This window comes from Echiichthys vipera, assembly GCF_963691815.1.
Source record: "Echiichthys vipera genome assembly, chromosome: 12".
NCBI classification, from domain to species: domain Eukaryota; kingdom Metazoa; phylum Chordata; class Actinopteri; order Perciformes; family Trachinidae; genus Echiichthys; species Echiichthys vipera.
Genome location: NC_139837.1, coordinates 20,901,701 through 20,917,917, shown reverse-complemented (window position 1 = coordinate 20,917,917; position 16,217 = coordinate 20,901,701). Strand labels below are relative to the sequence as shown.

Below are 16,217 nucleotides of genomic sequence, written 5' to 3'. Positions count from 1 at the left end.
CTTCTTGTGGTTGGCGAGCAAGGACCTCACGCGTCTTGTTTTTTATTCTGATTGAGTCAGAGGCTCCAAAAACGGACCTGTCAGCGAAGCCAACAGAAATTCTGGGTCCTGTATCAATCCAATCATTGAAACCTGGTCTGTGCGACTTCCACGTTATCACAAAATGCTGGAGGTTGGTGATCAGACCCTCCGCGCACAGTTGACTTTATACGCTATGTTTGCTTCTCTAGAGCTCCATCCTCAAGTCAAATTGTCATTTTGGTACGTAAGATATTGAATATTAATCGATAGATTCATTTAATTTGCTTTGAATAATTTGTATCCAACGAGGATGAAATGAACGTTTTGGTGGCCATAGGACCTTTCCTGTAGCTTTTCTTCTCAACATTCATGATCTCCAAGCAAAAACAATAAAGCGCAACATCATGCATATGTATTCTGTTGTGTCAGTATTCAAAATCACACCACCGTACAACAAAGGAACCAAAAACCACAAGCTCCATCATCACCAATAACTGTTTTAGGGATTTGTCCTTTGAGTGCCTAATCAAAAACTGCTGCCGAGGACAAAGTTTATTCTGAAAGGTTTGTATTCCGTGACTTCTCTTCTCAGAACACGGTAATGCCAAACTATGACCTTATCGCTTTGCCAAGAATGTTTTTATCCCATAAAGATTAAATGGGGAAATGTGCACTGCACATCTGCGTGATTATGGCCAACAGCTCTTCTTCTACTGTATGCATCCCAGTGGTTTGATGGTTAAGGGACAAACTTCCCACTCTGTCCTCCTCTCTTTCCCTCCTACCCATATTATATACACAGTATATATATAATATTTCATTCAGGTAACACTTATCCCAACATTAGGCATCATTTCACTTAATTGGATACACACATTCTCCAACCCAAATCATAAACCATTATATTCAGAGGTTAAAAGTATATATAACTTCTCTTTTTCCTTTAATTGAGTATGTACATACTTATTAACATATACTTGTATGTGCATGCATACTTAGTCAGTATTTCGACTTTCAGTTACAGTAGGTAGATTTTTGGGTTCCTTATAGTTCAATCCGTATCATGATACAGGGATTACGATTATATTGAAATACTGTAAGCAAGTTGATATATTGAATTTTTAAAATCTAATTTTAGGCAAACTGTCATAGTACACAGTGAGGTCTAGTTTTACCCTCGCCAAATTTTAGCATCGAAGCCCCTCTTCCCACAAGCTAGCATGATAGATGGTTGGTGTCAATGGTTGTCTTAGTTAATGTGGTTTTATATGACACTTATATATATATATATCTTTACTCTGGCCTCAAAACGGAGCCCACTACAGCCTGAGATCAACTGCAGGTCTCAAAGGGTTAATTCAAAGTCGATAGTGTTTTAAAGAATTGATACAGTTTCATAGTTTTTTATTTTCTTCCCCCACTACTATTTACGTACCCATTTCCTCTCAATCTGCTTCATCTTTATATCCTGATTTCTTTCATTTAGCCAAATGCCCTTTGACATAACAGGTGTGAACTTCTCCCATTGGCTTTTTCCTTTAATTGTCGGAGAAAGTATAAGTGAAATGAGTTTTTTCAGGCGAGAAACTTATTCAGCAATGCTTTTGTGCAATGCTTTTCCCCCCCTGATGATGTCCCCACATCAATGGAAACAAGAAGCCTCTAAAGATTCTCACCACACCAACACTAATAGTCATTTTTGGGTAAATTCGTTCTTTAAATATCAAAATTACTTTTAATATCTGTTGTTTTCATATTACTCTTCTCTTACTTAAAAAAAAGTCCAGTTCCTGACCTCCATTCCTTTGAGCACTGTCAGCATAATTAAGGAATTGGCTGACCATACAACAATCACACACACATGCAGACCACTCACACCTGTGCTGTGGTCTACCTCACACCAATAAAAAGGCTCTCCTGCTTTTGAACCAGGGCTGTTCTTTCCCCCGGCTGAAGGTATGCAGTCTTGGCTGCTTCGCCGCTCAGATCTCTCTGTTTATGTTTGTTTTTTAATGAGTTTATGACTCTAAACTGATGCACTCACCAAAGTATGCCAGCCGACTGCTCATCGTATCTCATCCCTAATGCACCAACAGGTTGATTTGATGAGGGGGGATTAAGAATAAATGTGTAAAAATGGTTGGCGACCTCATGTATTAGCGATAATTTCTTAAATACATCGCTTCTGGGAAACAGATCCCTCAGTGAAAGAAACTGCCTGCCCAGCACCTGCATTGTTAGAGAGATCCTTCCTGGTACTAAAAAAATGCAAATTATCTTTTTGCAGCCATTAAGACCTGCAATAAGATGTGAGATTTAATCCTTTTAGACCAAAAAAGCATGATTTCACATAGGCATTAAGTTTTTCAGGGAGATCATAAAGGTGGCTCTCACATTTTGTTGTTCCTTCCCCTCCACCAGTATTAGATATAAATGAATTAAATAACTGACAGTGGCAGTTTATGCAGAGACTGTGTTGCACTGCCATCATAGGAAAATGTGATCACCATCATCACACATCCTTATCATCTGAGTAGTGCTGCCCTCCCCTCTAGCTGATGAACAAATTGCTAAAACAATAAAAGGACACATCAAACATACTCTCTCAAGAATGAGGAGGGAGTAGGCGAGACAGACTTATCTGAACTGCACAAACAGCAACAATCACAAGGCAAAAAGTTCAAATCGTCTAAAGCTTTGGTTCTGTCCCAGTCACGAGAAATGTTGGACTTATTGCATCATGGAGCCTCCGGGGAAATGAGGAAGGAGCAGTGCTATGCAGCGAAGTTAGCCGAGGCTTTCACCCCTGATATCAATGTGGAAAGTGGGGGTGTGAATTATGGTATTACGGCAGCTGTGAGCAATGTTAAAAGTATCTACTGTGGTGTGAGTGGGGGTGTGCAGCAGGCCGAGTGTGACTGGACTGGGCCAGGAGGAGGATGAAGTGGATGCAGAGAGAGTTTAATTTTATGGGGATAAAGTTGATAGAGATGCTTCAATTGTTCACCAATTGTTTAACATGTTTTTTTTTTAGCACTTAATTCTGATTCTGGTGAAAAGCTTTTGTCTCTAAAGTTTCAACCTTTTAGGACTAAAAGCCGCCTTGTTTTCAAATTGACATGGTGTTGTTACGAAAGGGTTTCCTAAGGCTGAGTGAGTTTCTTTAGTCCAGCTCAGAGGGGTAATTAGCCACAACGGTCTGATAAATCACATTTGTTTAGATTTCTAATAACCCTAGCACTCCTACAAACAAACCCCAAACTCACTTGTGTGACCATAAAGCCATTCAGTTTTTGTTCAGGAAAACAGTTATCTAGTGAGTAACAAAGAAGTGATTATACGCAAAGTATAATTCACTATAAATCCTTCAGCAGAGCCGCCGTGACCACTGTGTCTTGTGTAGGGAGGGGGGGTTTCAAAGACATTGTGAAATAGTTCCAGTATGTGAGTAGGCTATTACAGTACATATTCGCCCACCCCTCAGACCGCAAATATTACACTGCATCTGTAAGCTGAAACAATGCTGTTCACCATCACTTATTCCCCTCTCTGCCTAAATGGTGCCACAGGGAGAAAAAATGCTTCAACAAAAGGGAGAACAAATAAAGCTCTGTGTGTGTGTGTGTGTGTGTGTGTGTGTGTGTGTGTGTGTGTGTGTGTGTGTGTGTGTGTGTGTGTGTGTGTGTGTGTGTGTGTGTGTGTGTGTGTGTGTGTGTGTGTGTGTGTGTGTGTGTGTGTGTGTGTGTGTGTGTGTGTGTGTGTGTGTGTGTGTGTGTGTGTGTGTGTGTGTGTGTGTGTGTGAGTTTAAAAGACTTGATGGTGGCAAAGACGCTGAGGTGAAGGGAACGCAGGTTAAACTGTATATCCTGATAAAAAGCCTTTTATCAAGTCTTTAATTCTCTTCTAATGACTCAAACTGATCAACCAAAAAAACCCACACATCTCAAACACCAGCAGCCAAACTTCATGGAGGGAAGCATTATCACTGTAGCATAGAGACATTTTTTTCCTCCAAAATAAATAGATCAAGGCCTTGAAAAGTCTCGAAAGTTTGTTAAAAATATACAATGCATCGTCCATCATTCGTTGCTTATTGCAGCAGCATGTTTTATATACTTGACAAGACAATCAGTAATAAATGAAGTGTTTAATTCGTATATATAGTATATATGTTTGTGTTTCACCCTCCACAACATGTCATTTTGAGACCTTGACTTTCAGTTTGAAAAGTCCTTCAATTTGACGCCATTTGTTGACTTTATTGATTTCTTTGTAGACCTCTACATACCCTCTCGCTGTCCACCCGCAGTTATGAGCTAATCTCACATGAATTGCATAATGGGCTACAAGCTCAGCTCTCTATTTACAATAATATTCACATGTATTTTAATACATCTATGGGTTTCTCTCACAGTCAGATTACAGATGAAACATCTGAGGATTCCCTGAAGTGCAGTTAGTTTAATAAAAATGATTTACAATGTCTTCTAAAAACGGTAAAACATGATTATAGTTGGTAAGTTTTGGTGGAAAGTGAAATATGTGTGCAAAATCAGATCATTTACGCGCTATAGTCACGCAGCATTGCCACCTTTAATCCAAGTATTATCAAAGAGTGTGAACCAGCAGACCCTCAGGTATGCACTCACCCGTGAACCTGGCTTCTGTGTGGAGACTTGAGGCAGGTACCAGAGAAACAGAGGCGCCAACAAGTGAGAAACGGTGAAAAGAAGCAAACTTGACAATAACATAATTGATGGTCGGTGAGCGCAGAGCAGGGAGCGGCAGGTAGTCTCTCTGTCACACTGATGATCAACAGGTCCAAAAAGATACAAAATTTAAAAAAAAACACTCCTTCACTCTATCCAATCTACTTTCCTCTGAGTTATTCTCCTTTTGTCTACTTCTCCAATAACTATTCACATAGTGCCGCGCGTGGGATGAGAAATCATGACTCGGCGGTGACCATGGTGATCGGTTTTTATCCACCGCGGGAGGATCAGCTGTTCATCGCGGCTTCCACGGGTTGAGTCAGGCTTGTATCCATTGCGACTTCATTTAAAAAGCAAAGGAGGGAGAAGCGGCGCTGATTGACGCTCCGACTGTCCAATAGCAGCGAGGGACGGCGTTAAAAGCCACGCCCACCCGTAACTGGTCCAAAATGAACTCTCCACAGAGGAGAAAAGGCTGCTGTGGTCAGTCAGTCAGGAGACTCAGCAGCTGCAGGGACCCTCGGTGTATTATCGTTAGTCTTTGAGAACAGGGACAATGGCCGAGCAATTGTGAAGTCAAATTTTAGCTTCTCATCCCCATTCAGAGACATATAATGCTCTATAATAGCCAAGTATCCTGCTGCCGTGACATTTAGCCTGTGTACTTGGGTTACAATAGAAAACATCTATTGAGTAAAGTCAATAGCTGTCACAAGCACTGCAGGGGGTCTGTGTGTGTGTGTGTGTGTGTGTGTGTGTGTGTGTGTGTGTGTGTGTGTGTGTGTGTGTGTGTGTGTGTGTGTGTGTGTGTGTGTGTGTGTGTGTGTGTGTGTGTGTGTGTGTGTGTGTGTGTGTGTGTGTGTGTGTGTGTGTGTGTGTGTGTGTGTGTGGGATGGCGACTCAGAGGATGGGTAAAAACAGCTGTGTGTGTCACTTTATCTCTAATTATTGTTCATGATTTTGGTTGTTTTTAAAAGTGCTATATGAAGCAGTTCATGTGTATAATTGCTTTGTATTGCCAATGTGTGAGCGGACTCTCTTGGTCGTCTACAAGAGCTTGTAGACTGGTTTCTATGTATAGGACTCCACAGGATGTGATGCTCCCAAGCAGGGGTGTAGCACCAAAATCTGGACCCTATACATAAGCTGTTTCTGTGGGCCCCCCACCACAACAACAACAACCCCTCACAAGTTCTTTGCTAGGGTTAAATGATGTATACTTAGAGTGTCATGCTTAAGAAATAGCAATAGCAGCTGTGTCTATCTCAGCTAGGTAGCTTGCTAATAGATTCTCATGCTGTGTCGTGTTGAGCGGACTAAACCCTTTATTACTATAAATATGAGTAGGGTCTGAAATAAAATAACAACAAAGATGTTTTTAAAAAGATCAACAAGAAAATATAACAATAAAGTAGATTTATGCAAAAGTACAAAACTCTTCACTAAAGTTAGTAAATAAAATCTCAAAACTTGCCAATCTTGTTATTTTTTCACAACTATTTTGCAGGGAATCATTGATTTAAATGACAGATTTTTTGGAAAACAATAACAAAATGTTATCAAATTGTCACAATGAAATTAATCAAAAGTCAATTTATGGTCATATTCAGTATAACTAAGCTCAATAGTATTTGAGTAAATGTACTTAGTTTCATTCTAACAAATACACAAACACATTTCTGCTTTTCTAAAGGAACTAAAGTACCATTTATTTCAATACTTTCATTTAGTTACAGTTACATTCCAAATTTAGATTTTAACATGATGATCTTATAAAAAATGCATATTTATAGATTAAATGAACCAATTCTATTTAAAATAGTAACATAGTTATCATACATTAATGCATACCTTACTTTAGTAAGGTTTTCGCCTTTTTTACTTGTAATGGAATATTTATATATTGCAGTATTGCTTCTTTTACAAAAGCAGAGAATACTTCACCACTGAACGTATGGCATTAAAAACACATTAAATGGACTCTAGCCCCACACTCTAGTCAGCCCACAGACTCTCAACTTCTGGCTCTTAGGTCCTCTTTCTCTCTGTGCGCTCTCTTTCTCCATCTTTTCACTCAGATAAATTGTGTGGCCCATTGAGAGCGAGTTAAAAAGGAGGAGGAGAGCCCGAAGTGGGTGAGCGAGGGAAGCTGAGTGTTGAGTGCAGGTGTCCAGCTTCAGTTCAGCAACCCCTCAATCCACAGAAACTGGGCTTTTAAGAGCTGAAAGGGGCCGTCCGGTCACCCTTTGCTGGAATGGGTAAGCACCCCCCCCCCCTCCCCCGCAATCCCCTTCCCTCAGTCTTTGTCCCTATAGATATTTTTTAATTGTTGGCTATGACAGTTCAGCGGCTTTTTGAGTGCCTCAGTGAAGAACCTTGTAATTAGAGCTATTGAGCTGCTGGAATTGGCACAATTAGGGTCAGCATTAATGATTTCTATGTGCACCGGGCGGTTTCAGTAAAGGGCTATTTTCTCAGCAAGGATGGAGAGAATTGTGAAGAGGGTCAGGCCAAATGCGAAAGAAGAAAAAGGGAATTGGACATAAAGAGAGAAAGATTGAGGCCTAAACGAACTGGAGACTGTGAATTATCTGGATTCTTTTTTAGCGGACCACCTTAGAGACTCAGTAAAGTGTCTGTGTAGTATCATTATCAGAGCAGTGAGAGGCTGGATGCTCCTCACTCCAGTGCTGTTTCTTCCCCCCTTTCCTCTCTGCTCTGTGCCAGCCAGTCCACTCATGTCCTGGTGTGAGTGGAGAAATGCTGTGGGAGGTGAGGATGAGGAGCAGAGAGGGGGAACAGGAGTGTCTCTTGGAATGTTAACGAGATCAGTTTATATCTGCTCGTCCCTCTCGCTTTAACCCTCCACCCCTAACAAAGAAGACAAAGTTTTGTGAGGTGTAAAGCTGTTGTAGGGAAAGCATGGCTCCACACTTTAATTCTGTTGTCATTTGGCCGAGCATGAAAGAAAACCTCTGACAACAAAACAAAAAAGGAATGAATGGGCATGCTGAAAGGAAATGTATTTCCCAATTACTGCAGCGGCCTTCCAAAGATGCCCCAGCCGCTGTCCCCCGCCGGCTTACACCAACTACATACGGCCGAAAATTAGCAGGTGTCTGTAGACACAGGAACGGACGGAGCAGGACAGGGGCCACCCAGAGATCTGACGGCCGGAGGGAGGGGATTGAGCACAGATGTTCAACCATGATGTCACATGTACCAAAAGTACAAGTTAAAACTCACACAGAGTTCAGACGTGGTACGCTGAATGTTGTGGGTAAAAGTTATAGTGGAGGTGCAAACTAGTTAGTTGTATTTTTGCAGTTATTCACAAACCACATTCTTTTAAGTTTTTCCGGTGCATGTCTCGTTTTTGGTGCATTTTAATCACTGATACCACTTCTATGAAACCTTATGATCACCTCTACTGTACTTTGCACACACTTGGAGTGCTCTACTTACAACTATGAGATATATTTCATTTTGTACAACTTTATACTTCAGCCACATATATCATAGTGAAATTGCATTTTACTCCACTACATTTCATTTACATATGTAGTTAGTATTTACTGCACTTATTGCTTTGTCATACTTAAATGGAGTAAAATAATACGTTAAAAAAATTAAATAAATACTAAGTGCGTTTACTCAAGTGCTGTGTGGAAGTAAACAAGTTACTTGTGCTTCCATTTTATGTTACTTTCTACTTCCACATTTAAGAGAGAAGTATACTACTTTTTTCCTTGAAAGCTGTAGTTTGTAGTTATATTTTGGATTAATTACTAATCATTGGACATTAAAACTAATGATTATATATTCATATATACACAGATAAGAATAGAAAGCCCTACAGTTAAATTAAAATATCAAAATGCTGCTTCATCAATAATAAATAATAATGAAATATAAATAAGTATGACGTTCTGAAACTTTGAATAGTATATTCTTTTACTTTTAATTTAAGTATATTTTGCAAATTTTTCTGTGGTTTTACTTGTAGCAGAATGTTTTTACACTGTGTTGTAAACTTCTACATGAGTGAGGACTCTGAGTACTTCTTCCACCACTGAAAGAAAGTATATCCCTAAAAGTATACATGAACGTAGTGGTAGTTTATACTGTAGCAGTATTGTCGCACCCCCACCTACAGCATTAAAATGCAGCTCATAAGTTAATGCATCAATGACTTATAACATTCTTCTGCCATAATAATAAATACTTTTACTAATTGTACTCATTACTTGTGAAAATACTCCGTTATAAGTCATGCATTTGAAGTGTTAATCGTAGTTTTCCTATGTACTACTTACGTGCTTATATAAATAGAGGAATACTTCTTCTAGAACTGGAGGTGTCAAGTATTGAGGTACTTGTGCTCCATGTTATGAGCCTTTCTACTTGTACTATATAATATTTCAGAATATTGTAGTTTTTACTCTATTTTATTTATCTGACACCTTCAGCTACTTTTTGAGTTTAAGTTTTAAAACATAAAGTATGTCTCGAGTGTAACAACATTTAAATACTGCTTACATGTTAATGCATCAGCATCAATAATCCAGTAATATAATATAAATAATAACACTCAGTACAGGTCTGAATCATTCTATTTTCACTACAGTTCCCTATTAACAGCGTTTTAGTATTGTCAAACACAACGAAACACGATTACAGCACTGAATTAAAGACAGAGGGACGGGGGCTGGGTGGTGTGCTGAACGGAAAAATCACAGGTCAGATAGAAAGCCCACTCCTTTTAAAGTGTCATCTGGATTTCATTTCATGAATTCCACATATTTTTTAACATGTACTGGCCGCAATTTTCATTAGCTCCTGAAAACGAGGAGCCGCGGATAGCCCTTGGCTGGCCGGCAGTTCTGGACAGCAGCAACCTGGCCTCTTATTACCCTCTTCAAACACACACTCACACATAAACACACACACTGAGGCCGGTGTAGGAGCACAGCAACAAATAAATAAGCCCACAAAGCCGAATTATCCGTGACATTAATCAGAGTTGTGAGGGATTTTTACATAGTGAGAGAATGAAAGAGAAACTAGCAACAGGGAGCCAAGGGTGTGAAAAGGGCTATTGAGTCTGGACTGGGGTGTCCCGCACCTGCGCTGTCTATTCACCCCACTGTTTACCCACTGTCATCCACAATTAATACCTCATGGGGACTGGGCTGCCTGCCCTCCACAGGGCCCCCAGACCCATCCAGGGCCCTTATGGATGCCTAATTGAGCATACCGCTCTCCTGATTGAATTAACAGCTCTGTCTCTGGGACCTTTTCCCCTCACACCAAGGAGGGGGACTATTCCACACCCGCATGGGACCCCTGTACCGTCCCACAGAAGACAGAGCAGAGGGAGAGGGAGGGTGGCTGAAGGAAGCAAAGGGTCAGAGGGGTTGGTTGTTGAAACTGTCCAGAAAACGTGTCCCTATCTGTTGGCAAACTGAGGCTGGAAATGTGAACTGGGGGCAACGAAAGGTCTCATTCTTCACAGGACCAGTGAGTTCCAGCAGGGCAGCGAGTGCTCAGGACACAGCGAGTGAAAAGACGAGGTTGTTGAGAACATACGCAGTAGCCAACAGTACTACAGTACTGCATTTGAGTACTCATGTGGTACCTCTGACTTTCTCACAATCACACTCTGTTTTTTTCTCTCACTTTGTCTTATTGTTGTTGTTAGTTCTATTTTGTAACACAGTTTTTAATTATTAGACGTGTGGTTTTCAAGGATAATATCTTATCTGACAGATTCATTATTTCCTTGGACGAATGATCAAATTTGGTAGAAATTAACATCAATTAATTGTTTGTGCACAGTTGGTACATGCAGGTTGTACAGTCCAACATACATTACAAAATATGTTATTATATTAGGAAATTACTAGGTAATTACAAACCTATAAAATAAAGCATCACTGATCATTTTTGTTCAAATATTTTGTTTCGATAATCTATACATTTAAACTTGACCTAAAGATGAACTTATGACTGAAAGAATTGTAATCTAGGCATGATGTAGTTAGCCGTAAACTTAAAAAGAATAGGAGAAAACATTTACATTATTATTTTACACAAATAGGTTGCTTCAAATATTTAAATGATGAAGGAAATCTGAGAAGAAAATAGAGCCTTTAAATGGAAAATTCATTTAAATAGTAGAAAATAGAAAATATGTCATTGCAATTCTAGCTGAAGTCTGCAGGAAACCTACATAGATATCCACATTTTAGAAGTGAATGACCAAAATCTTAAAGGCAAATGTCTTAACATATACATTCAAATGTATTATTCATAGTTTTCTTTCTTTGGATAGCAGAAACAGTTTGGTTTCTGCTATCCAAAGTGACATGTAGTAGTCTTACCAGGGTATATCCTCACATTCAGCTCAGTGAACAGCGTTATACTGTCTCTAGAAATGTTCTGCTCTGAGCGAACACCCCTACAGTGTCCTCTTGGCACGATCCACTATAATAGTAGTAAAATATAATAATGTGGAAAGTCAGTAGCCTCTGGGGAGGTAGAAATGCAGTGAGAAACCGACTGTATCCTCTTTATTTCCAAGTCTGTAAAAGAGTTTCTCATGTCTTTATCCACACTTGTCAAAGTTCAGCACACATGTCGAGCTGAACATCAGATCTGCCTCTTGAAGGGAAATTAAATGGGTGAATTAATCTCAGCTGAGGCTGCTGACTCATGAAGCCAAAAGTGGTTATTGTCTGAGTTCTTGTCTGACTGTAATCTCTTGGCTGGATTCATATGTTGCCTCGGTGTAAAAATAGTCTTCTTTCAGTGGAGTGAACAGCACAAAGATCCTCTCCACTGCCCCGATTCTGCCTTCACTGTGTTATTCTAATTTAAGATGAATTGGTTGCTAGATCTCCCAGTATACTCTCAGTATACTCAGTATACTCTATAAGTAGAAGAACTGATCTAGAGTGAGTTTGTGCTTGGTTTATCTATGACCAGGAGCACAGTGCTCTCCTGCATTAGCAGAGCGACTTATTTATCTAATACCTGGGGCTGGTTTCACAAAGATATTTTAGACTGCTCTCACACTAGAGACCAGTCTACAGTTTTCTTTTTTTAAGCCTAAAAAGTTAGCCACCACTTAATTATGGGCCTTACCCATGTTATTCAGATTCATTTAAATTACTATTTTAAGTCTGATTAGTGGTACAATCTAAGTCTATCTTTGTGAAACCAGCTCTTTTTTCTTTATTACACTTGTCTTTTTCACTGTTTATAGTCATCATGTGTTCTTTTAACAGTATTTAGTCAGTGGTGAAAGACATATGTAATATATTTTACCTAAGTAACAGTAGCAATACATCAATGTAGAAATACTCTGTTACAAGTGCATTGAAACTGTTACTTAAAGTACAAAAATATACTTAAAGTACCAAAAGTCAAATCAGGCAACTAGTGAATTGATAATAGTGTAGTGAAGTAGATGTATAGAGTAGCAGAACATGGAAAGTACAGTTACTTTCCACCACTGTATTTACTTACTGCTGTCATGTAGTAAATAAGCTTATACACATGTAGTTAAGCAAAACATGACAGGAACCCCGATTTAAGCAGCCAAACAAACACAAATGAAAAGTCAGAGGAAACATTGATCGACTGATTTCTTTGAATATATGAATTAATTTGCCAGTTTTCCCAAAGACACTATTAACAAAACACCAACAATACTGAAAAAAAATAAAACAGACTATAAGCACATCTCGTTAATTTACCGCTTTCTAAATGATTTACTGGTTGGTTGATTGATTGATTGATTGATTGATTGATTGATTGCAGTAATTTTCTATTTTCACAATGGGTTTATATTATAGAGAAAATGTAAATCATTTCACTCACAATATACCGTAAGTCACTTGGTTACTTCTGAGTCTAATAAAAGTTTTATCAGCAAGGTGAGTGGGATTTATGCCACATTAAAGAATTGGTAATTTAAGGTCAAATAGTTTTTAGGGTGTAAATATGCCTCTGGAATAGGTTTAAATTGTTTAAACAGTCAAATAAACTGCATATTCTACAAATCCCTTTACACACGTTATACTTTACAATGAGTCTGATTTTATTTCCTCATACTCAGAATGAAGGTTTTGGCACCTGTAGACTGGGTCCCACTACAAAACCAGTAGATGGAGGGAATGCTCCAGTCCCTCCACACCAGCAGGGCATCGCAGTGGTCTCCATGACTGCACAGAGCAGCTCACCTCTCGATGAACCCCCAGTCCGGCTTTGGTGGTGGGTAGCATGCCCTACCAAAAACAAAAACACTAAAATTCAGTCGAGCATACCCCTGCACCAGTGAACTGTGCAGTCCACACCATGCCCCGCTCCCCTTTGGCCCCCCTCCCAGACCCCATGCCCCCGGTTAACAAGCCAGCCAGCACGTTCCCTGTTGTCACTTGTTACCCGCTGTCCTCCTGATACGGCTCACGGGCGGGGCCAATTAAACTCGCACTGTTCCTCACACCGGGTCAGGAGTTTAGTGGGTCATCATCATTGGGATTTTCTCCCAGTTATCTAATCCAACTGCTCCAACTGGACCGAACCAGACTGGTCCTACTCAATAAAGTGTCTTTAACTGAGTATACTACACTACATTCATTCATGTAGTAGTGAACTACAACTATGTTTTACTTTTTAAAACACTTCTAGTACCTGCTAGAACAGTAATTGTTTAATGCCGACTCTGCTTCTAATAATAGATGAGCCAAGAGTAGTCGTAGTGTAGATGGTGGAGATGTGGTATTAGTAGTTGCCATACTTGTAGTGAGTGTTGTCCTAGTAGTTGTAGTAGTAGTGGCACTGCACAGTAGTTGTGGATGTAACAGCAGTTTTTGCAGGGCCGCCCATAAGAGGGGGAAATCTTTCTGGGGGCCCAGCCATAAGGGGCCCATGTAGGCCAGCAATACTCTTGTTCATCCTAAATATAAGCAAAAACATTTTATTTTGAACCAAAATAAATACAATCAAAACAGAAAAAATAACATTGTATTTAAGTGCTTTAGTAAAAAATGAAATGTTTCAAAATGAAATCATTTACTGAAATAACCTATTAGTTAATGTTGGAGTGAAGTTTCATGCACATAATGTAAAGACTAGTCGTTGAGGTATATCCCGAGTTATACGATCCACAATCCCATTGTTATATAAGGGCCAATAGCAAAAACCCTATTTCCTGGTGAACTGTAGCTGCCAAGATTAAATTCAAGATAAAGTAGTGGGTGCCCTTTCCACAGGTGAAGAAGTACTCAAATCTTTTATTTTATCAAAAGAAGAAACAACAGTGTAAAAAGTGTCGATGCGCTACAGCTTGGCTGCTGTTATATGATGGCCGCAGCGGCGGTGTTAGTTTACATGTGTGTTTCGTAGGACAGTAGAGCAGATTTGGGGAGGGTCCCATTCATTGAACCTTTTCATGGGCCCAGACATTTCTGTGGGGGCCCTGAGTGATTGTGATAGTAGTAGTAGTAGGACTTGTAATAGCAAAGAAGGAGCAGTTAAAAAGAGGAGGGTCTTTGAATATCGCGGTCCTATTGTGATTGTTTGTTGTTCACTGGTCAACAAGTCTGCCTGATTATATAATGTTTAAAATAAAATGGCATCAGCTCTACTCGTGAAGGTGAATTCTTAGCAGCTCTGTTGTTGCTGCCCTGTGTGTGACCCTGACCTTTCACCTCCAACAAAATCTCCTGTTAATCTCCTGCACCCGTATGTGGAGGCTGGTGTATAACCCGGAATGACTATATAGTCAATAGATATATACATATACTATATATCACAGCTGTAATAATATGAGATATGTCTCCATAAGGGAGGTTTTAATTGTTGACAAATACTGTACATTGCTGTACAACTCTTATTACAGTTCATTTATTGTTTAAATAGAGGCGCTTAAAGTTTAAAAAGTAGTCACCTAAATCAACACACTGTTTACTTCTGTCTGGGTGCCGCTGCTCTAATGTTTTTGCGTTTTCAATGTCTCCAATATAACCTTCATCATAAGAGTTAATAGGTATAAGTGTAGCTTGTCTAGACTATCATAACAAATGTTAATGTCTTAATGTTAAGGGCTATATAAAAAATACGGCTAATGGTAAACAGGCATGGAGTGACATCATTTATACCCTTCATAACGACATGCATTACATCACATTTAATAAAATCTGTTTTTCAAAGCTAACCAAGTACTCAAATACTGTGCCTCAGTTCAAAGTTAAGGTACTTGTAATTCACTTAAGTATTTCAATTTACTGCTACTGCAATTGTAGCTGTAGGTACCAGTTACTTAAGAGATTAAGATTTGTCCAAAACATGATTATGTTCATCATATCTTTTGTATGTAACAAAATATATATATATATATATATTAAAACTGTGTAAAATATTTCAAATAAACTCCACTTCTCAACCTCAAAAATGCAAATTCCATACATCGGTAATAATAACAATAATAATCCAATAATATCATAGCCTATATATATATATATTAAGCAATATGAGTACTTTTATTTTGATACTTGAGCCATATTTTGCTGATAATACTTCAATGCAGGACTGGTATTTCTACTTTTACCTCAGTAAAGTATCTGGATACTTGTCCAGCCCTGGTGAGCTGTGGAGATGCTGATTGGCTGCTGGCCCTCCTTTGTCTGCAGAGAAACTCAAAGCATGAATGTATTATATTATTATATTATAGTGTCCTCTAGTGACTGGTTGGAGTAATTACACTGCCTTTTATTTCACACATGAACAGTATGGCAGCTGGCAGTGGATGGGACTTTTGATGGACCAGCCTGCACAGACTAAACATCTATTTATAGACAGACTTTCATACAATGTATTTTACATTTTTGTTTTTACTGATTGTATTACCTAGAATACAAATCCAATGAAAAAGTGGTAAATAATTTAGCATAATTATAAAGATAGTTCCCTTGTATGTAGGGTATTCATGTGTGGGAGAAAACCAGGCCAATAGGAGGAACTTTGCTCAAGGCTAAGTCACTCAGCAGCATTAGGCCAATGCTTTGATACACGTTAAAAGCGACTCACTTGAGTGTGTGAGTGTTTGCTTGATTGCAGCGTGTAGGCCGTATTTTTAGCATATTCTCCACACGCAGGCGGAGCTAAGGAGGCTGCGATGGAGGGATGCTGCTGAACAGCAGGTGCAGACCGCTGATGTTGACGGGGTGCACTTTGCTGAGGGAGGATCAGAGAAAGCTGGATAGTAGATTTTTTTGTCGACGGGAAGAGTATATTTCACTCTGTGGCCCGTGTTGTATCCACTTTTAATCTCGGAGAGCACAGATTTCCTCCCCGCCGCTCCGCTCACCGACAGGCTGTGAAAGGCTCCGTCTGTCTGTCGTGTCGCCGGAGGTTGCGACGATGTGAAGCTCCATCGGTGGGTCGACGGCTGCAGCCTTTTCCCTCAAACCTGATATT

General features: G+C 39.5%; 1 protein-coding gene across 3 annotated transcripts in view; it reads right to left on the bottom strand.

Annotated features, from left to right (window-relative positions):
* smoc1 (SPARC related modular calcium binding 1) overlaps positions 1 to 5,032 on the bottom strand; it is a 49,904-nt gene extending 44,872 nt beyond the window's left edge. For all 3 annotated transcript variants that reach the window (XM_083924444.1, XM_083924443.1, XM_083924445.1), the window contains exon 1: positions 4,671 to 5,032. In XM_083924444.1, coding sequence (XP_083780570.1) covers positions 4,671 to 4,772 — 102 coding nt within the window. In that variant the 5' untranslated portion in view covers positions 4,773 to 5,032. The remainder of the gene's footprint in view (positions 1 to 4,670) is intronic.
* Between the last annotated feature and the right edge of the window lie 11,185 nt (positions 5,033 to 16,217).